The sequence below is a fragment of the Ammodytes marinus genome (genome assembly GCF_949987685.1).
Source record: "Ammodytes marinus genome assembly, chromosome: 12".
Lineage (NCBI taxonomy): Eukaryota > Metazoa > Chordata > Actinopteri > Uranoscopiformes > Ammodytidae > Ammodytes > Ammodytes marinus.
The window spans coordinates 19,247,533-19,270,069 of NC_137216.1; the positions used below are offsets into that span (position 1 = coordinate 19,247,533).

The following is a 22,537-nucleotide window of genomic DNA, read 5'->3' on the forward strand; positions in this document are numbered from 1 at the left end:
GGCTCCCGGTATTTCTTTGCACATAAACATTTACACATATGAAGATCCCAACAGTGTCCTGTTAGCATTACATGGGGGAGGTAGTGTTCATGTATCACAGCTTTGTCTGCAGGGTGTCTCATGGGGAGGTCAGACAAGGTTCAGATTTCCTCCCTTTTTTTTGTTCTTGTCTACTTTAGTTAAAAGGAGATGCTGCAGAATTCAAGCCACGCTGCTCCAGAACAAAAAGAGATGTCGGAGCCAATCTTGTCAGAAGTTGTATTTAGGCTCATGTGGGTCAGGGTGAGTTCTGTAAAACACAACGGATATCTATGACGTTGGTGGTGATGCTTTCTTTTCACCGTGGCAATGAGAGAGAGAGAGAGAGAGAGAGAGCTTGTTGAGGCTTAAGTGAGAGATCAAGTATCAATGAGTGCAAACACATAGTGTACAGTTTATTCAATTAACATCTTAATGAAACACGTTTCTTATGAAGACAAATCACACAGAGGATCTCATGAAGTCACTTTTATTACATTTTGTCAGACAGATGTGTAGTTGTGAAAACCGTGATGTGAAAACTGCTTGAAAGGAGGAGATGAATTTCATAAGACCAAACTGGACTCAAAACATTTACAGATAATAAATATTGTTAAAAGTCCTGGATCGGCCGATTTCACATTAAATGTGGAATTGAAACTTTTGTTGACTATTTTTTTTCTGATCCGATTTAAGTGCTTTTGTTTCCTTACAAAACACAGAGAAGGATAAATGATGGTACAGGTGGCTAAGAAACACATTTTGTATAGTAACATCTTCTCAAAGTGCGATGACTTTTTAAAAAATCCTTTAAAAACATTACATTTAAAATAGCCTATTATACAACCCCTCCCAGAGACATTACAGTCAGAGAGTGCACTCGCCACTTGCACTAAAAAGGTTTTTTTAAGTCACCTTTAACGACACATGAATGGAAGCGTGTGTAATCTGAACCTTAAAAAATGAAACAATTTGGAGCCTATTTGTAGATATCTCCATGCATTTCAAGCTGTAAGCAAACCCCTTAAAAACTCTCCCAGCAGTGTAATGTACATAAATGTGCAAAGCAAAGAAATACAGCTACGGATTCTTGTAAATTATTTCTTAAACAATTCCAGTCTATTTCAACATATAAGCTTGATTACGAATGTACACCTGGGCTATTTATTGCAATCGCATTAGTTTTTTTTATTTTGTCAACAACAGTATGCGGGCATCACAGTCAGTGAGGAGCAGGCAGGTCCGGTCTCTTTTTTATGGGTATGCAAAGAAACTAAAGCAGGACAGGTTTTTTTTTTGTCAGTGGTTGTAGTCTGTCCCCTCTAAGTGATCTGGGATTGGTAGTCCAGTGAGGATGGTTAAACACCTGTTCCACACGTTGAACACGGGGCACACGGGCTGAGCAAAGGCGATGTCAAACGTGTACAAGTGCTGGGAGCTGACGGCGTCGTAGAAGGACAGAGAGCCAGAGTCATAGTCCAACAGTACTCCGAGGCGCCTCAGGTGGGGCGAAGGCTCGATGGGCATCTCCTTACTGTTGTGACGCACCACCCACGAGTTGTTGCATCGAGACAGCACCCAGGAGGCGGAGTTTTTGCCCACCCACTCGTGTTTTGGGGCCGACTTGTATGCAATGCCCACTGCAAACCTGAAAGCCCAATGGAGGGGGGGTAAGTAGGAATTCATAAATACCGGCACGTTTCCAACATTGTAAATTTGATGATAATATTAGAATACAACCATGATAGTGGCCCTGCAAAGGTCAGCAGAGGATAACGCGTTATGCTAATGTCAGCATGTCTGTCTGTCTGTCTGTCTATCTATCTGTCTGTCTGTCTGTCTATCTGAATGTTTAACGTGTTAACATGCTAACATTAGCTAATTAGCTCAAAATAAAATGTACAGCTGAGGCCATTGGGAATATTATGACTTTTGCAGGTATTGAGTCATGAACCATCTGACCTTAACTTAAGGGATCATCACCGTGAGTGTTACAATTGTATTCTGTGTGGATCATGTTTTTACCATGTGCTTCCTCCTATCAGAGCTTCCCAGTAATGGCGGCCGCTGTCGATGTAAACATTTCCTGTGACACCGTAGCTGCTGTGGCTGGAGAAGCGGTCCTGGCTGTGGCTCTTCTTGGACGACGTCTCGTCCCTCTCCACTGTCAGGTTGTCATGGGACACCCTCAGCTTCCGGTGAGCTGACTTTGCGTCCAACTTGAATGGTTGACCTTAAAGAAAAAAGTGAAAAAGGGGAATGCATAATGATTCTCTGGAAAAAAATCATTGAAAGAGCGAATTCTGTGCACTCAACTTACTGTTAGTTTTGAGCTTCCCTGGTTCGCTGCTGCGGTTTCCAGCCTGGTTTATTGCCTTCACTAAGAAAATGTACTTGATGCCACACTGGAGCCCGTGCACAGTGTAGTGGTTTTGCTTGATGTTTGGCACAATCATCCAGCTATCAGTGGAGTTACACAAACCTGCGGGGCCCAGACAGAGAGGAAAATTCATGCTCAGCTAGAAGCTCACTCAACCTCTAAAATCCAGAAGTGGGACAATATCATTGTAAGCAGTGTTTCAATCTTTCAATTTCTCTTTTTCACTTAGTCACAGTTGTATTACCACTCGCACAGGTGTGCTTGAGAATGAATTGCTTGATGGAGCATGTTGTGATCTCGTTAGAGCAATCAATTCCAACAGTCTTGCTGTTCGGTTCAACCCCGGGATAATATTTAGCTTATGATGTGTATCTGGATGCAAATCCGGGGCTGACTGAGCTCTCACTTTTTTCCCTTTTCCCTTCCTAAGCCCTGCAAAAAATTGCTGTATATTTTCGTAGCATCTCATTACCCACAAGAGCCAGGACAGAGCTCTCCACAATGCAATATTATGCTTGGATATTGTAACACAGGCCCCCCAAACAATTTGAAGTCCTTCATAGAATATCCTTTCAAATCCCTCCATCATTGTCCTCTTTCCCCATGCACCACCACAAACATTGCACAGTACTCCCACCGGAGAGCTGCTGAGAACAGACTTACTGACAACATTGGATTGGCTGGTGAAGATGGCGTACTGAAGTTCATACGATACAACAGAGAATTCATCGTCTGATGTCCAGTGAACCGTGATGGTGTCATACGAAGCTGTGCATAGTTCCTGGCGGATTACCGGCGGATTTGGTGCTGCAATAGGATACAAAGCAAAAGAGAAAAAGGTTGTTCTGAGATGGTAGTGAAAGCTGTGTATTCTATTCTGCACACAGCAACATGAAAATAACAAACAAACGAACAACTCACAGTGCAACTCAACGCAAAAAAAGCACATCTATTTGTTTTATTCTGAGGGTAATTAGGCTCGGCTTGCTCTTCCTCCAGCTATTTCAGCTACAGCCCCCATGTAGAGTTAAATTCACGCTGCACAGCGGGCACCGAGCGTAAACAATCAAACCTGTTACATTCAGCTTGAAAATGAAGCTTAATTGTAACGAAACATTTGTGAGAGCTTTTTAGTTTTCTGTCATTGGCTTACAAGCACACAGTTGAAGTCCCAGCTACTACTGCCTATGACAAAGCCTTTAAATGTATTCTATAATTGAAGGAAAAGGTAAAGATCATTTTCAATGCACCGTTGTTTTGGATAAAAGGAAGCCGACAAATCATCTGAAATTATGGAATGAAGAACTGGCCAAAACCTGAAGTGTATCTCATTAACAGCTTATTTTAATGATTGATTTCCTTAAACAGGCTTCGTGCCAGACAGTGAAACATTGTGTGTTTTCCACTTAAACCCATGCTGCTCACCTGTGAGGTAATCCAAGCTTTCCAGCATTTTCTTCTCCCGTGTGAAGTCCAGAGCAAAGGTATCGAAGGTGTCATTCAGGTTGATTTCGGGTAGCAGGATTTGAGAGGAGGCCGTTGCCATGGAAACTCTGCAATAATAAAGGCATTTCATTATCAGAAGGTGAGAGTTGTATACACCGCGACACGTAGCTATTGTCTGTTGATAGTGCTGGCGTTTTTTTTTCTTTGTAACCTCACCTCTCGCAGATGCTTTTCGCCGTTTGGAGAAAGCGAGTGTGATCCGACTCCTTGAGAGTATGGTCGGCCTGAGTGATGAGGGACGAGGACCTCTCAATGCACTGCTTGCAGCTGGCTATCTGCTGGGCCAGTTTCCTCATCCGCACAGACTGGCAGAGAGGGAAAAGAAAAAGGGGCCATGTTGATTGATGAAAAGCTTGGTAAAAAATCAACTGATGTATACAACCTACTGGAAGAGGCACCATCCTACCAGATGCTAGATTTGATTGTACCTCCCCAATTTAAAATAAAATCTACTCAAGAAAATCTGATGTACACCTTTGGCAACCAGGTTGTGTAAAAACTTACAAAGCTGTGAGATTCAACCTGTTCTATACAGTCCACTGGCATGAGAGGTGTATTTATGAAACATCAAACTGCAAAACTGAACCCCAACACAGTCAATTCCTCAGTTTTAAACAGGCAAAGTGTCAACGTGGATGAACTCTTTCCAAGTTATTACAACAACAGCCGGTGTAAAATCCCCACAAGTATTGGTGAACATTTTTGTATTTAAAATACGGGGTGTTAAAAGTACTCTATAAAGCCCAGCCCACCCCTTCTCATTTCGAAACCAACCTGAATCTTCACACTGCCACTGTCGCACTTTATTTTCTTATGCAACAAAAAAAACTCTTTTTAGAGTTAATTTAAAATGTTTGCCTCATTGGCTTAGTGAACCTCAGAACCTGACACCAGGCACAGGGTGAGGAAGGAAAGAAACCCCCATCACAGGAAGCCAGGCTGATCTTACCCTGTCATTGAGCATGGCACAGCAACATGTCATTGCCTCTCTAATATCTAACAAGGGAAATGGAGGGGAAATGATTCAAGAGGCACAGCATATGCACATCAAATGTATGGACACTGTGCCAGGATTGCTTCAGTCAGAGCTCGGGACAGACATTGAAGACAACATACCACAATAAAAGCTGGTAGTCTGGTGAGTATTCGGCGCAAGCAACTTGTAACAAAGTAAACAAAACCAAATACAAAATGCAAACAGATGCGAGGACTTCGTGCCAGCAGCCGAATATCTGAGCTTCAGGGGCAGGAAAGAGAAGTTGAGTGATTTGTCAGCTGAGATGTCAGAAAGCTTTGACTGAACCATCAATCTGCTGTACATCTTTGTTTTTCCCATGCCACCTAAGCTGCCCAGGGCAACAAATGCACAACAAATTAAAAAGAAATATGACCAGAAAGAATGTTAGGAAGTCGCATGTTGACGGGAATGTTGCACTTTTACTAATAAAGATAAAATAAATAACTTAAATATACTTTTTTTTTCAAACTGGTCTACCACAAACTTGACATTTATGAAGACGACCATTTTCTGCTTTTGTTCAAAAACAATAGTAACATTTAAGGACTCTCGAAATACCTCGAGAACAGTAGTAAACAGACCAAAAAATAGTGGAACAGTGGCACAAGTACAGCGGAGCAACAATAAAGTTAATCAAATGAAACAGTGATGTCAGCTGCTCCACAGTATAAAGGTCATATCAGGACATGTCAGGCAGCAAAACCCTTCGTGCTCTGAGCTGAGGCAGAGTGGGCTTTACTGCTTATGGATTACACTACACTCGGGTGTCGAGCTGTAAGCTAGCCGCTTGGGGTGGCAAGGTTATCAACACCCGCATGGCGATACACGAACAAACAAACAAAGGTTATCAGGGCACAGAGGGGGAATAAACAACCGTACCTTTCCCTCCTTTATCTTGGTAGCTATGATTTGTCTTCGCTGCTGTATGATATTCACCAGCAGGTCACACTCCTCCAGCAGCTTGTTTTCTTGTCGCGATGCGTTTACCTGGACAGGACAGAGGCAAGATAAATAAGAGCCAGTCACTCAACTGGAGAGTTATGCATTTCATTCACTTTCGCCAAATGTTTTCAAATATACTATTTAACAAATACACAAATTGCCCACTGAAAAATCTATGTGAAGCAAGGGGTCAGTTACAAATATATGGTGAAGTGAAATAAGGAACCAAATACAATACCGAGTGAATACAGTGATGTACCATATAACCATGTTTTATTTGAGTCACATAATATCTACTTTTAATGTTTAATATCCAAGTTTGTGCACACATATTTGGCCTACACACTACACAACGCGATGAAAAGCCACTCTCCGATACGCTCATTTATCTCCTTGTTAATAATTGAATGAGTTGTCGCCCATGAAAATGCCACAGAAGCGAGGAGCCTCTCTACCTGAAGGGGGGGTGGGGGGTCGGGGGTGGGGGGGGACAGATAAACAGCCTCACCTCCACGTGTTGACAGGTCTGGATAAGTTTGCCCATCAGACTTTCCAACTCACTGGTCCTCTTGATTAGATTGCTGAGGTTGGAATCCAGGGCTTGCTGCAAAAGCAAGAAGTGAAAATGAGTATTTCATTACACAAACACACACACATACACACATACCCAGCCAACCCACACAAAACAGCCAAATAAATCTTGGAGAAGAGGCAGGTGAATGGGAACACAAGGATCATATCTGGCTTGGAAGTAATGGGCACAGGAGAGGACACACAAGGCTGCCTCTGGATATGACTGGCCACATTTGGAGCCCTGATCAGTGTAGATTCCCCAAACCCCCCCCGCCCCCCTCCCCCCCCCCCCCCACACACACACACACACACACACCCCCACCAGGTCTTCCCTGTGTGCCAGAGATCCCCTCACGCTGCCTGCTGAGGCCGCAGAGCTTAGCCGAGCATCTGCCAGTGATTTGGACGACTAAACCTCCGGCTGTGTTAATCACTGACTCAGATCAAAGGCTTATGTTTCAAACTTAATCTCCGACTGTAATTGGGTAGCACCATGCCTGTGTTCTGTGGTAGTACAAAATGACTTCTGACACAAAGCATTATTCTTCTTAAATAAAAAGATTAAATTGGGTCATTACGTTTGAATCTTACTTTTCACTTTTAAGAGAAAAGTGTAGTACAACCAAAACAAGTAGAACTGGTGGGCAGGTGTGGAAAATGACATAACATAAAAATTGATTGACATTGTTTTATTACACACACTGACACACCTCTATAACAAAATCCAAACTATTAGTCCCGCTGTAAGGAGCCCATGTTTTGAAGTGATTTAAATACAAATTGTTCTTGTTTTAATCTATTATCAAATGTCTTGATAATGTGGATAATGGATGTGGAACACTTTGTTTTAGAACAATTGATGTTTAAGAGGTTCACGTTATAAATTATATACACTCCAAGATTAGGGCTGCAATATATCTAATATATATAATATAAACTTCCAACATAGACCCCAGACAGTAAGGAGGTTATGCAGAGTAGATATACTTAAAAAAATAATGAAACATTTAAATGCATTATTTCCCATAATTTCCATTCCAACAACATCATTTTATTTTTTATTATGTATAGATCACTTTAAAAGCAAACCATCTTCATGCCCCCCTTTACAACACTTTCTGGTAGTCTACATCTGATTGGCCAAATATTGACAAGTAGAGCATGAATTCTTCGACATGGAATAGCCTATCATTCACTGTTGTTCAATCACTCTTTGTGTATACCTCGAATGTTGATATTGCGATCACGATACATTTTCTAATATACTGTTCAGCCCAATCCAAGATTGATTAAATAGTGTATCTCCACAAGTTGAAAGCACAACCATTATAAAACCTTTCCCTTCAAGAAACATACCGCACATCTAAACGGGGCATCTCGCCTGGTTCCCCTTGATCAAATACAAACTACTGAAAAAAGTCAAGAAACTAACAAAGTGCCAGTAAATATCCGAGCCCGGCAACATAGTGGGGCAGACCTCTCTCAGTTAAGATGTTTCACATTGCGATTTCATAAGGTGGGTTCCAAAATAGCAGATGCTTTTTATTTAACCGCTCAAGGCTATGATTTATTTATATGGAAGTGAAGAGAAGGAGGTGAAAATCCTGAAGGTACAGGTGGGGCGAGTCCAAAACTTTTCAAATGGATGCATGATAACATAACATATTAATCAAACCGATGTTGAATATAGCCAAATTGCGTAAGCTCAAAGCTCTCCCAAGAAGTATCACGTAAAGCCGAAAACAGAACACAGGAGAAAGCTAATGGAAAAGATAGAAAGCCTGAGAGACAAAGGGGAACATTTTGGTCTACTGGATTTTCTCTCCATGTGCCTAAAATATGTCTTCTCCATGCAACATTAATATCAACCCACGTGTTTAGACAACTCTCTCTAATGGAGGCCTCTTCCCTAGAAGCATTTTCAGGCTGATGAGAGGAAAGAATAGCGGCTTCCTCTTGTGCGTGAATGCTTCTGGTCCCACACCTTTGCTTTTGGCTAGTCTCCCTTCCTTCCTCCCACAGTCCTCGCAGGTCACTGTCAGGACTTGGAAGCTTTATCCTGTGTCAACATTAGAAAATTGTAATCCATTGTCAGGGTTTTGTCACTTCATCCTGTGAACAGCGCAGACCCCGTGACACATCGGTGACCTTTTACTCTGTTGGACGGCTGCGGAGGCTTTTCATCCAATCAGAAACGCATATCGTAGTGTGTCATTCTAATGTACAAATACACACTGTTTCAGCTTCCAAAACACTACAAATGCACTCCATCCAAGGCTTAATTAGTGTATTCAATATACAGTCTATTGTCGGTGGCTTCACTGTGCTTTATATTCCAAAGCCAAATGGGAACTAAAACGCTGTCAACAATTGATAGGGACTGTTTCGAAACCATGTACAGTAACTATCAGTATTGCAGTTATGTTTACATTTCAACTGCCCCTTGTATCGCAAACTTCACTGCAACTTCAAGATGCTAAGGTTATGACATTATTTTCATATCTTAATGTTACAGGGGAAACAGCAAATACACACTTTCCACTTTATTCATATATTAAACTATTCTATACATTTTTTTTTTAATAATTGCTGTTTTTTTATATGTGATGCCTCGTTGGGATTCCTATTTTATGTTGTTGTATGACTAAAGAAGGCATTCTACCTTATTCAACATAAAACGTGAACACTTCACTTGCTGTGTATCCTCATGGTAGGAGGATTCCATATTATTGGTTGGTTTTACAAACATTTAACTGAACCTTGACCAGCTTCAGAAAGGATTAATAACTTAGATTTATGTTGCAAAACAAATTGTTATGGAAGGGTCAAGGGTGGAATGAAGACATTTTTTTTCGGGAACACTAATCATGGGTTATTTGTAATACAAAGCATATGAAATAAGCACATGTGCTATCAATCTATTGATGTTTAGATATGTCACTGGGAAGACAGATGAGGCACACATGATACATCAATACAGTGATATGATGATGATATAAGATATGTCAGCACTGTGGTTTAGTGACACATGCTGTAACCTCAATAAAGGAAGGGCCTGGGTCTGGAATTTAATTCCTGGTGCTTTCAGTGTGCTTTTTTCCCTCCGTTTACAAGCAATTTTTTTCCTATTGCATGTTGAGATTTGTTCCCGCCGCAGCCTCATAGGAAATCATTGACATTTATAAAGGTGGCTTTATAGTTAATAATGAATATAATATCAGACCAGGATCATGTCACGTTACCAGACAGTCTCGACTTTCTCACATACACAAACACACAAGTGCCTTAACAATGGCAAAATATCCCCTTGTGGGGGAATTTCATGTGTTTAGAAAAACCTGCAACAGTGAACGATCTCAGCTGCACACCACCTGGGTTCCGTCCAATGAGCCAAGGCAAAAAACAAACAATTTATCTCGAAAAATGGGAATTGCTTGTTCCGCGTGTCACCCGAGGCTCTGAAACAATGCAGCAGAGTGCATGTAATATGAGTGCAACAAGATACGAACACTAACGAATGCATGAATTGGTAAAATGAATCCTACTGACAAATTACACCAGGCAACTTAAGATAGTAAACAGCAGAGAAAACTGATCACAGCTGGTGAGTGTGTAAGACGATAACTGTTATAGGACTCTATTCATGATGTTGAGTCCCGCTGTCTTTACTAAGCACATTCTCCAAGCGCTTAAAAGAGAAACAACAGTACATGAACTAGCCTACTACTACATCCAATAATACCATCACAGAGCAGTGAACTATCATTGTAACCGCAGAGGCTGCATTACCATGTCTCATTACTATGTGGCAAGCGAGTGGCAATGAGCGCAGAATGTGTTTCACAGTCATTCTGTTGGTTTTTATAGGCCAAAGCCCCTTAAAAAAAAAAGCAACATTCGGGTTCAGTTTTTTATCCATCAAATAAATCTGTCCCCAAATGTGGAATTAAAGAAATGATGCTGATCACCTGGTCTGTCTCCTGGTGTGCATGATCACGCCCCACACAGAGAAAGCGGCGAGGAGACTTCTGCACAATGACAGCATGATCAAACAAAAGGAGAGAGGTTAAGGCTGGCCCTATCTTTCTTACCCCAAAATGCTGCATCATCCCAGTTCTACAGGTGCTCAAGCATTGTGGAAGAGAGGAACGGACACAAAAGAGGTTTAACCCCCCCCCCCCCCACCCCCCACCCCAACCACCCACGTTTTGTGTGTCATGCATGGACAATGTGAGTGAAAACAAAGCAGTCTCTCATATTTATTTCATGCAGCAGATGCCATGCTATTCTCAGTATACACGTTAGGGTGAACTATTGACACAACTGAAAAGCTACAATACAATGGAGTTAAAGCTATAGTGCGTAACTTTTTCTCATAAATGAATGACGATTACATTCAAGCCATTGTCAGACAAGTTGACACACACTTGATTAAGCCCATAAAGCTTCACAAAACTCTCCCTTAATTTCTCAGTATATGTGTCAAAAAATCCAAAAGAAGCGCCCAAGAAATGTGTCAGTTGTTCATTCTACTGCTAAGAAAAAACCTGGACATACAGCAGAAGGTATACAATCCATGTGCGATCACCGAATACCTCATAGATGTGCCAACAGTGTTGTTGTAATTACTCAGAATTCCTCAAGGGGCAACAGCAGTTACGCACTATAGCTTATTATTATTATTATTATTATTATTATTATTATTATTATTATTATTATTATTATTATTATTATTATTATTATTTACCACTGACATTATCTATCTATCTTTCCATCTATCTATCTCTCTATCTTGTGCTTTTCAAATAGAGAATATCAAAGCTAACTCGCTATCAGAGGCTTCACAATAACGCTCCACTGCACGCTCTCCTTATTGTGGACTATAAAATTATCCCTTGAGGTTGCTGAAGAGACATAATAGAAGCCCACACTGTCTTGGAAAAACATTGACCTGCCAAGTCACACTCTCACTCTAAGGATAGAAGCTGATTCCCTTCTATAATGGAGGGAATGCAGAGCTGCCTTTTTATGCACTCCAGCTAACAGCGTCTTCTCATGTCTTATTGATATCGGCCCATCTGCCTGAAAGTGAGCAGTTCCACTTAACCTAAGACTGTGAAAGCAATTTCTTGCCATGGAGTGTGATTAATGTAAGACTCTCTTAATTCATACTATGGATGCACAATGTGGTCTAAATGGGTCCTCACCCTTTCACAATAAAGGCAATGTTTTTCTATGTTTTTTCGTAAACAAATTCCATTATATGACCAAAATCAAGCCACAAGCCAATACTGAGAATGAAATCTTTAGAAGCATTCAAGATATAGTCTGCAAAGAAAATGGGCAATGTAGTGTCTTAGAAAACATAACTTAAACTACGTAGCGCAAATAGTAAATAGTGGACGCAGATCTGGCACTCTAATGCGTACTTGATGGTTCACATGGGATTGACTCAAAATACAGTAACCTACGGTGCCCATGTTCTTTGTAAATGTAAGGAACATTACTATTGTGCTTACCGAAGCGATAAGATTGATGGGTGCAATAGCATTATACAGAATCCAGTAAGAAATAAACAAATGAAATCCAAATCCTTATCCTCACCAAAGTTCGATTAGTTTAGCTTTCATCAATTGCAAGTCAACCAAAGTTATAAAGGAATTAAATAATCAAAGAAATACAACTGTTTTAGCCAGTGCTTATTAATGTATCAGCATAAGCATTAGTTAGGCTATTTACAAATAAAAATACAGTTATTTTCCGCATTATAGAATTCATTTAGTTTTTAACAAAACATAAAATTCTAATTTCTTGATGAACTGTGGACTATCAATGTCTGTGCATCTCTATACATTGCCAAAATCAAGCAACTCAGAAGCTCACTTTTTTTTTTTAAATACAATTACGATTCAACAAATGTATTAATAGCTTGTGAACCCGTCGCACTGTGGTACTGTATAAGCTGTAAAGTGGTTTTGCAGAAAAATGCAGAAATGAGCTTTGAAGTCTTTGGGGGCCGAATTCAGAACAAGTTATCTTGGGTGCATCATGAAAATCTCAAAGCATTCCATTCTCACTGCATTCCTCTCATGTCTTACCTTGAGTTTGTCGTAGCGGTCACCGAGGGCGGCCACTTGGTGGTCCCGGTGTCGGCCCACCAGCTTACACAGAGCGCAGATCAACTGTTCGTCTGTCACACAGTACATGTTGACCTTCTCGTCCTCGTGCTCCAGACACATGAGCCCTCGCAGATGGGCAGAGTCCAGCAGGGGCTCGATCAGACGGTGGCCCGTGAAGGGCTTCTTGTTGGGGTGGGTGGCCTTGAGACACTCGTCGCAGTAGGACACCTCACAGGTGACGCAGGTCTTGATGGCGTCCTGTGGAGGCTCCTGCTCGCAGAACTGACACTGCACGCGGTCGCCAGGGGACGTCATGGCTTTGCGTTGGGGGCCGGCTCGCTCACGCCGGGTCTCGTTGGGAGAGTTGGGTCCGCTCAGGGAAGCCTTCTGGTAGCGGTCGATGATGTTCTGTAGAGTGATGTTGCGTTTGAGTCCCTCTAGGCCCCTCTGGTTGAGGGTGATGACATAGCGACAGGTGGGGCACTGGAAGGCGCTGATGGAGTGGATTGGCTCGCTGGGTGTACAGTGTGAGACCAGGATACGGTGGGCGCAGTTGAAACAAAGGCTGTGAGCACAGGGCAAGAGCAGCGGGTCCTCGAAGAGCTCCAGGCAGATTGGGCAGGTCAGCTCCGACTCCAGTGTTTCCATCTTCAGGCGAAACAAAGTGGAGTAGTCAGCGAAATCCAGGGAAGCTGATCAGCTATCTGTAAAGAGGAAGAGGTGAGATGAATTAGAAAATGCTGATAGCTGTAAAGAAAAAGTTAGACGGTGGAAGGTTGTAAACACTTCTCACATCATGTCAAATCGAGCTTAAACGATTATTTGATTAATCGGTCAAGGGCGACAGACAGCAAACTTATCTGCAGCTATTATAATTATCGAATGGTACATTCAAAGTGTTTTGTTAACATCACCTCTAGCTTTGGCATCATTCATAATTTTCTGAGATTCAATGGGCCAAACTATTAGTCATGAAAACAATCAGCCAAATAATAGATAACAAAAATAATCAATGGTTGCAGCTGCTTGTAAATTTGAAAAACAAAAGTTGAATAAAACAGAATCAAAATCATGCATAGTAGCCCTATTATCAAAGACTTGTGCAGATAAAAACAAATATATTCGCCCTTTTCTTAATTTCATTTCAGTTGCAAGCCCATTATTAAATGATTCAATTAAATAACTAAAAATAGTGTTATATATAAATATTTGTCAGAGATATCTGATTATGTAAATGAAGCAAATAAAAAGCAAGCCGGAGAACACGCAAGCGTAAAACACGTGCATGCGTATTATGCACGTATCCGACTTCTGCGTGGTCTATTTGGCTGAAATTATACAACCTTGCAGCGGCGGCTCATTTTAATTTGGCACAGGAATGAGTGTAGCCTGCCCCTTGTCCCCATGTGTTCCTCCCTACACTGTTAGTCCGCAGGGCCAGCAGGCCAGCGAGGACTGACAGCCCAGCCAAGCAGAAGTCTATTGGCCTGCTTGCTGATGGCTGGGGCTCCACACTATCGCAGACACTAAGCCTTTGTTCCCGGGCCGGTCAGACACCCCAGCTGCGAGCAGACACACTGTGCTCACAGCGTCTCTCTCAGTGAACTCTCTACCTCCACTCATTATGTGTGAAGAAGGCAAAAGCTCATTACCAGGACAGTCGGGCACAAGTAGCCCTTTTGAAGTGGTGAGGTTACAGCAATTACCCCCGAGCTATACGGCTACTGGGTCAGTTCTTCCCATTCTATTCAAAATCTTCACACACACACACACACACACACACTCACTGAGCTATCCCACCACACTGTACACAGACAAGAGGCGATTGTTGCAGCACTTGTCTCCAGTGACTGGGAAAGCATCCGCGGGGCCTTTTTGTTTCTTTTGCTATTTTGTTCTTGAGTCAGACAAAAGCAGCCGAATGCAGGTGTCTAGAAGTTATTACAGAGCGGATCAAAGACAACCTTTTCATAATGCAAAAGCCCTCAGTCTTAAAGGAAATATGTTCAAACATCAAACCTTTTCATACCGACATTGTTTCAAAGTTGGTATTGTATCATTATTTCAAACACTCTAAATTCTACACACAACGCTATTTCAATTCCAAACTCCTGTGTAAAATTGCAGTGATTCAATCTTAACTATTCATGCATATATAAGTAGCTGAAAACCCAGCTAATCTCAAATCCATGAACACATGAAACTGCTCAACGACTTGTTCAACATATTTCTCCGCTTGTTTTCGCAATTTTTTATATTTAAAACACAGCGCAACATCACATCCTTTTGAGCAAAGCCACCAGCCACAGAGTGAATCGGTCCCTGAACTCGCAGATGTCTCGTCAAACGGGTTAAGTTTTCACGTTTATGATCAGGCTGTTTTACATACAAAGAGCTTTGTATGACAAACACAATGCAAAGACGCTAATCCCCTGATGTCATCGTCCTATGGTATTAAACACCCCTGCGGTTGCAATAAGCTTGTAAACCAACACTGTGGCAAAGAGCCACCGCAGGCTGCGATTCAGCCCTGCGTACTGTACATGACGCACTCCAGAATACTCTCCCATTCATACACAGTTTACTTTACCCACCGATGGATTTCGCCCCACTTTGCACTGCCGAGACATATCTGCTGAAGGAAAACTTCTGACCTAAATCATGGAAACATATTTATGACAACAAAAGCACTGGCCATACACCCCCTAGCATGCTGTAGAGACGGGCATCCGGATGGCACAGGTCTTCACAGCCACAGTAGTGCTGCAGCAGAGCTGTCATTAAGCAAGAGATTGAGCAAGAGTTAGCAAGCACAACAGGAAAAGTTGCCCGACAATTCCAGGAAAGCCAGCTCCACCTACAGCTGGAGCGCTGGCCGGTACTGGAAGTAGAGAGAGAGTAAGAGCAGACAACAGGGAGTAGTGGAGAGAGAGAGAAAGAGAGAGAGAGAGAGAGGGGGGGAGAGCAATAGAGCGAGCAAAGAAGCGGAGGAACAGGATTGTGCCTCACAGGCAGGTTAGTGTCCTCTCAGCCCTGCCCATTCAAAACATTCAAAGCACCAGGATCAGTTTCAGGAATCCTTGTGTGACCGTCCCTCGGCACAATGCTGTGGATTGGGACTTTTTTCTTGGCATATGCCACCAGGGATTGGAAGAGAAAAGCTGAAGACATTAACAGAGCTGAGAGGCCGCCTGAGAGGCAGCAGCAAGACTCATCTGTGGGACAAGGGTGTGCCATTCCCTCAGCATACTAAAAGAAAAAACAAGGTGACGTGCTAAAAGCGAGATACATCACAGTCTAAGCGAGATACATCACAGTCTGTTGTATGTGTTTCCAGAGGCTTGTGAGGTGTTACACTTCAGGAGGAGTTCCCCAATTCAAAAAGCAGCAAAGTAGAACTATGTTTATCTTTTTTTTAATTTTTTATCCCCATTCAACTTCCTGATGGTATTCAAAACACAAAATTGAGCATTGTCTTCGACAGACAAGACCACAAATGAAGAGACACATTCTGTAACGTCATCTGCTGTCTGTCCCAGTTGGCCCTCATGTGGGAATCACCCAAGGTACCATCTGTTTTCCATGTGCCTATATTGCCAGGCACACCCCTGCCGTGCCTTCCATTCAAATTCTCCTGTCATTCAAAGGAATACCCAGAGTGCCTCCCCTCTCCTGGAGACATATATATACACCATACATATTAAAGACTAGCTGAAGATGAGACAAAGCAAATGGTGTGTGGGCTGCACTGCTTTGGAGATGCACATAGGAATGTGACTGGCATTCCCCCCAGGTTTCCTCAATAGAGTCTCCAACTCAAATGAAATTTGGCATAATGAGATAATCAAATGTGGGCAAACCTCAACACTGGTGGACAGTGTATTCACATGCTGTTGCAATGTGACTGTTCCTGCATTCAGAAGGAAATGATTAAAAGGCCTATTACATAATGAAAAAAGAGATTCGTAGTTCGGTTCGCTCAGCTACAGCGATCAGATAAGTTCAGAACTGCTTTTAAGGCAAAGCGAAAAGCTTTTTCGTGCCATCTGATAAACAGAATCTCTTATCAAATCTCTCAACAAAAAAAGATAACCACAAAACTCAAAACCAATATTAGCCTACATCTATATAATACATTCATACATCCATGTTTGCTACGAGAAAATAACTTGAGGAAAAAAACTGCATACATTTTCATCCTTCTTGAGTAAGATCATGAATTTATTTATTGTAATTGTAGTTTGCAGCTCATGTCTTGCCCAATTATGATTGGAGATGGTTAATGCTGTGGGAGGCTGATAAGACAAATGGGGAGAGTGTGCACTCAACTGTGAGCCACGCTTTGTCCAGAGATGAACTTGAGCACCACCATCTTAACATTTGGAGTTTTATTCCATTGGAAAGTAATGGCTCATTGAGAGATGAAACAATTACAATGTCTCAGATAGGGAGACAATTACCTGCTCAAGCACTCTCTAATCCTTTCGGTTAGGGTCTTTTATCACCTTTAATGACGCCTCTTAACCACGTACGCAGCCACTGAAAGAGTGGGTTTGCTCGTTGTCTTCTTTCCTGGGGCAGACACCTAACATATTTATCTGTAATCCTGTCCTCGCAGCATGGCTGTGACCAATGCATGGCCTGTTGCTGCTCCCTTAAAGCTCAGCAGCAGCCCACTACTCCAACAAGGCCTAATGTGATTTACCACTGGAGAAGGCACAAGGCAGCTGATTAGGCTGACAAATCTACCTGATCTGCAGCTGCACACATTACTGAGATTAGCTGTGTGAAGACCAACATTCATTATTATTACTGGTGGTGCGTTTACATGATTGTGGCGGGCCAAGTTAATTACTAATCCAAACATTTGGATTACTGGATCTCAAAACTCATCTGTCAAAGAAGGATAACAATAACAGTGAAAAAAGTAAGACCTTAAAAGGTGCAACATCTTTATGTGTCAAGAGATGTGAACATTTCCTACGGTATATTCTCATAACTGAATAAACAAACTTTCCTCATTGGAAACTTGGATCCCTGGAACACAGTTTGAAGTCAGAACGCTACCCGGGAATGTACTGTTTCACTGTTGTTGTTTACAGCAGCGCCCACAGTTGTGTCTACAAACCACAAACATATTCTAGTCTTACATTTGGTTCCAGGAGGTTCCTCTAAATTATTTAGTTTTGATGATTGATGATATTATTATTCAATACTAAGAATTACACGTAGACCTAGAGTAGGCCTAAATATGTTTTGCAAGCTAACGGCAGTCCCTGCAAATGTAAAAAAAATCCTCTCCCCTGAAACTGCATAGTGCACCTTTAATATGTTTTTTGTTGCTCTTGCTGTCCACTCGTCATCTGGCACATTGATGCCAACATACAAAATAAAAGATGACTATTAATAGGATCCAGTCCAGCACCCTGTGTGAGCGAACAGGTTGTTTCATTACTGAAGCTCCACTGAAGGACATGGCACTTAAAAATCGATAGTGCCTACATCATGTTGTGTAGCTAACGAGTTAGTTACAGACTGGGAATCTGCAAGAGACGGTCTGGATAGTTTGCTACTAACAGGTTACTTTTCTTCCTGTCATACCGTGCGTGCTGCACAGGTCACGCTGGGTCACTCCTCACCCTAGCGATCAGAAGTTGCACCACACTCTCATATCCTGTCTGCGGCTTGGCAGGTGGCATCGACGGGAAAACGCTGCATGCTTTTCCTCAACCACAGGAATTTCCCAGACTGTGGCCTTTCCAGGCATGCTGCCCGCAGTTCATGAGTGAGTCCACATAGAACAAAAATATATATTTTTTTAAGAAGACGAAAAAAAAAGCATCTCACCGAGCAGTAAACCATTGAGATGAACTAAGCATCACGTTTGTCTCCAAAAACGTAGGCTACATACCGGCTTCTTAATCCTTCGCGTGTGTCTCATGGGTACAATGCAATGTGAAGACGCCATGCAACAATCATTTTGCAACGGTCAAAGAGCGACATCCTGTGGCAGGTTGGTAAAACTACAGCAAACACTTTTCTCACTAAACATACTGCACAGGTGTATGGTACAATTACATTGTAACATTTTAGTGTTAGGTTATGATAAAACAAACAAATACAAAAATAATAATATATTTAAGTCTAGAAATACCCCAATATTTATCACTGATACTATGATGTAGCCTACTATTATTGTTCACCTGTCTCTATACAGTATACAGTATATGTATATGTATAATAGTGATTTTGGTTCCTTTATTTCAGCTGTGGCATCATTTTATGTATTTGATATTTGATTCTGATTAGATTTTGTTTTATAACAGCATTGGTGAAGGCCTTATAGATCCTAGTATTTACTGTATTTGCCAACGACTGCATCACAATCAAGTGTGTGCACATCCCAATAAATAACTTAAAACTTTAATTCTTCTTGCAAAATAAGGGCAACAACATCTCTAATCACAATAGCCATTACTATCAAGAATGAATCTCACCTCTATACCCTTCACTTAAATTATATTCAATGGTTCTTTATAAAGACCTCTATATGGGTTGCCAATTGTAACAGTTTGATTTCTATTTGTCACACTAGTGATCAAAGGCAGCGCGCTCTGGCGGGAAGATGTCTAACATTCCTCGTCACAGAAACAAGATAAGTCACTAATTAATAGGGGCAAACTGCAGAGCCAAGCTTGTCCCAGTTTTCCTCTTCATTAGCTTCATGTATGAATGCAGGACTGTCACACACTGTGTCCAGATGTAGGCTATTGCCAGAGTCTATAAGAATGTAACAAGGGGAGAGAACTCAGTATCTTTCAGTATCTTATCAGTGAAGTAAATGGTATTTTGTAGGTCACGAGGCTATACCAGATTAGGGATGAAAGGCTGGGCTTATCTCCTGAAGTGCTGCAGTGAATCTCTCTGTTTGAGTAAAGGTAATATTACACTTTTTCATGATGACTCAGAAAAAAGAAAAAGAATAGCTCACTGTAAGTTGAACCTTGAAAAATAATGTTGCAAGGTTCACTAGTGACAAAATTTATTATTTTGGTTAAATGCAGAAGAGATGTATATACAGTAGTCTAGGTAATTCTACAATGTGCATACACTGAATGGCTGCTTTGTGTGTATACTCCAACTCTCTTTGACGCTTTTTAGTCACGAAAATCCCCCTCGGCCTTCTCACTTAGTCATCGTACCTCTCAGGTATTAACCACAGTTCATAAACACGAAGGTATCTGTTGAGCACAACAACAAGGCTAAACCAACCCCAGATCTCTGCCTGGAGGCTGGGAAACATATGATGACTCAATGTTTTGGCAGCAATGCGCAAAGAGCTGCAGTCACATAGAATACAGGCTGTGTTAAGAATGACCTGACTTACCCGCCACATGATTACATCCATAAAACGGGCAAGAGAGGAAAAAGAGCCACCTTTTTAAAAACTCAGTCAATGTTGATGTTCAGTGCTCAGCCAAAGCTGATCCAATGCAGTGGATGGTGGTCTGAACTTTTTGGTGGAGTGACTCGTCTCTCCCACTCCCTGTGAGTTTCTGACCCTCTAACCCTTTTTCTCTAAGCCTATTGAAAACCAGGAGGAGGATCGAAACTTTCCACCCTTGTTTCTCTCCTCTCATACACTGAGGACCGTATACCTAACCCATCTAGAAGTTCTTGCACTGGCCAATCGCATGAAAGGGGCAGGACTTGTGCTGGTTTGGACTGTCACTCAGGGCAAACAGAGCATGGAGGGTTCCCATGACTATAATCCCCAACATTATATATATATATATATTTTTTGTCATTTTTAAAATAGCATCTTCCAAATAGGCACACCACAAAAACAACAATGAAGTGTATTACAGTACATTCTTTGTTGATATTTTTGCATGATCGGGATGATGTTGTTTATATGCAATACAAAGATGAGCAGCTACGTGTTTTATCCTCATCTAACTGGAATGTCTGGATTATTGTTGCCGGAAATGAGTTTCACGCTTAAGGCGAGATTCAATACAGCCATATTAAATAGTGCATGAAGTAAATAATGATGAGCACTCTCACAAAAGGACAGTGCTGGACGGACACTTTGTATCCGAGTCAGTGGCCCAGTGCAAATCCTAACAGGGATGAACAAAGGTATTTTTGGACACATTCTGCTGTTTAGTTTAGTTTTGCCACACAACAACCGTATTGTGCTGGCAGCTGACATGTTCATTAGCACAGATGGTGATCAAGCGAAGCACGTTTAGTCTTGTTCTTGCATTGAGCAATCATATTTCAGAAAATAAAAAGCCCTTTTGTTTTTCCATGTGAATACATCCACTGAAATGGAAACACACAGGAATGTATTGTGGTCGCGACAGTTGACTTAGACAGTGTTGGAAGTTGTCTGAGATTGTTGGCATCGGCGCTGTTCTCTGTTGCGCAACACATGTAGAATGCTCCCAACACAAACATGAGCTGGCTGACACGACTGGCATCCAAACAGCGTCGCTGATCGCATATAGTTTCATCAGTTTCGCAGCTCTGGATACCAGCCCGTGTTCACAGTTTGACTTTGAGGTTTATGAGGTTAAGTTAGACGGCCGTTTACCTCCATTGACCTTGTCAGCGACTCCAAATCAGTGTTTTTGATACCGTATATCTCTGTTTAAAGCAAATGTTTATGTTGTCTGGTAGAAACCACAGCACATATGATATAAGGCATGGATTGGTTTGGATTAGTGGCAACCCAAAGCCCATGCCAGGACTCCTTGTGTTTCAGTTTAGCCTGCAGGCTTCAGTAAAGTATGCAGGGAAAATGTGAGAGCAATGAAAACAGCTACGATTTGAAGGTGCATTAAGGCAGAGAATGACTTGAAATAAAATAAACCCTTTGACAGCTTGGTAATTGCATGTGACCCTGATGCAAATGCGAAAGGCTGTGGCAGCACTGCGCAATGTGCACTGTGGGAAAACACATGCGAGGAAATGAAATACTTTTAATTCATTTTGCAGAGTGAACTCACTGAAAAAAGGAGACTATAGCTGCAGCATCACCGCCAACGATATTTACTTTAATCTTCACTTTTCTGTGAATCCAAAATTCAAACAGATAGACTAAAAAAAGCATGCAGAGATAACTGCAAAGCTTGTTTATTCAAGCGCAACAAAACTTTCTCAAAGCCTGAGTCGAAAAAGAGCCATGGAGGGGACTTTAAAAGTGTCCCCCCCCCCCATTGCAAATACAGATGGTCCCTTACCTCACGGTCTGTTAGTCAGTTAACCACACAGTCCATAGTCCCGGTGACAAGATGAATACAGAAATAAAGCAAAGGAAGATTTTTTTTTCTAGCTCCTATACTTTCTGTCTGGGGCTCTGCAGCTTCGTGTGTCTCGCCCGCTATCTCTGAAATTCTCCTCACAGAGCCTTCTTCTTCTTCTTCTTCTTCTTCTTCTTCTTCTTCTTCTTCTTCTTCTTCTTCTTCTTCTTCTTCTTCTTCTTCTTCTTCTTCTTCTTCTTCTTCTTCTTCTTCTTCTTCTTCTTCTTCTTCTTCTTCTTCTTCTTCTTCTTCTTCTTCTAATCCTCTCTAAAGGAAGCCTAAACTGCTCCAAATGGGTCAACCAGGCGTCGACTTCTCAAGCTTTTTTTTTACCCTCTTTGTATTATTTTGTTGGCCAGGATCATTAACTTAGTTCTATGAGAACATAAGGAGGTAAATATCCCCCCCTTGTCCCCCCCCCTCTCCTGTGGGAGGCTGTCAATCACAACTGATGATGAGGTGGTGTGAGTGTGGAGGGGGGTGTGTGGGTGGGTTGCTTTTTAGCTGCCAAGGAGGCACTTCTGATTGGTCACCGGGGAACAGAGGTGACCTTGCATGACAAATGGGAGCACTAGGATGGATGGGCCTGTGGAGATGCTCAGCTGAGATTTAGCTTATGTGGCACAGTTGTGGCAGACTGTTATGCAGCGCGCTCATTTATATGTCATTCAAA

The 22,537-nt window shown here is 41.8% G+C and overlaps 1 protein-coding gene across 5 annotated transcripts in view; it reads right to left on the reverse strand.

Moving 5' to 3' along the window:
- mid1 (midline 1) overlaps window positions 1-22,537 on the reverse strand; it is a 28,516-nt gene continuing 5,979 nt past the window's right edge. The window contains exons 2-11 of one of the 5 annotated variants that reach the window (XM_080038191.1): window positions 12,536-13,260; window positions 10,406-10,465; window positions 6,373-6,468; window positions 5,802-5,909; window positions 4,061-4,209; window positions 3,824-3,951; window positions 3,062-3,205; window positions 2,339-2,500; window positions 2,044-2,251; window positions 1-1,666 (exon numbers count right to left, since the gene is read on the reverse strand). In XM_080038191.1, the coding sequence (XP_079894317.1) occupies window positions 1,318-1,666; window positions 2,044-2,251; window positions 2,339-2,500; window positions 3,062-3,205; window positions 3,824-3,951; window positions 4,061-4,209; window positions 5,802-5,909; window positions 6,373-6,468; window positions 10,406-10,465; window positions 12,536-13,204 (2,073 nt within the window). In that variant the 5' untranslated portion in view covers window positions 13,205-13,260 and the 3' untranslated portion in view covers window positions 1-1,317. Of the gene's footprint in view, window positions 1,667-2,043; window positions 2,252-2,338; window positions 2,501-3,061; window positions 3,206-3,823; window positions 3,952-4,060; window positions 4,210-5,801; window positions 5,910-6,372; window positions 6,469-10,405; window positions 10,466-12,535; window positions 13,261-15,150; window positions 15,291-18,157; window positions 18,179-19,943; window positions 20,096-22,537 lie in introns of those variants that run through there. The other 4 variants (XM_080038188.1, XM_080038190.1, XM_080038189.1 and 1 more) reach the window with 4 other exon arrangements.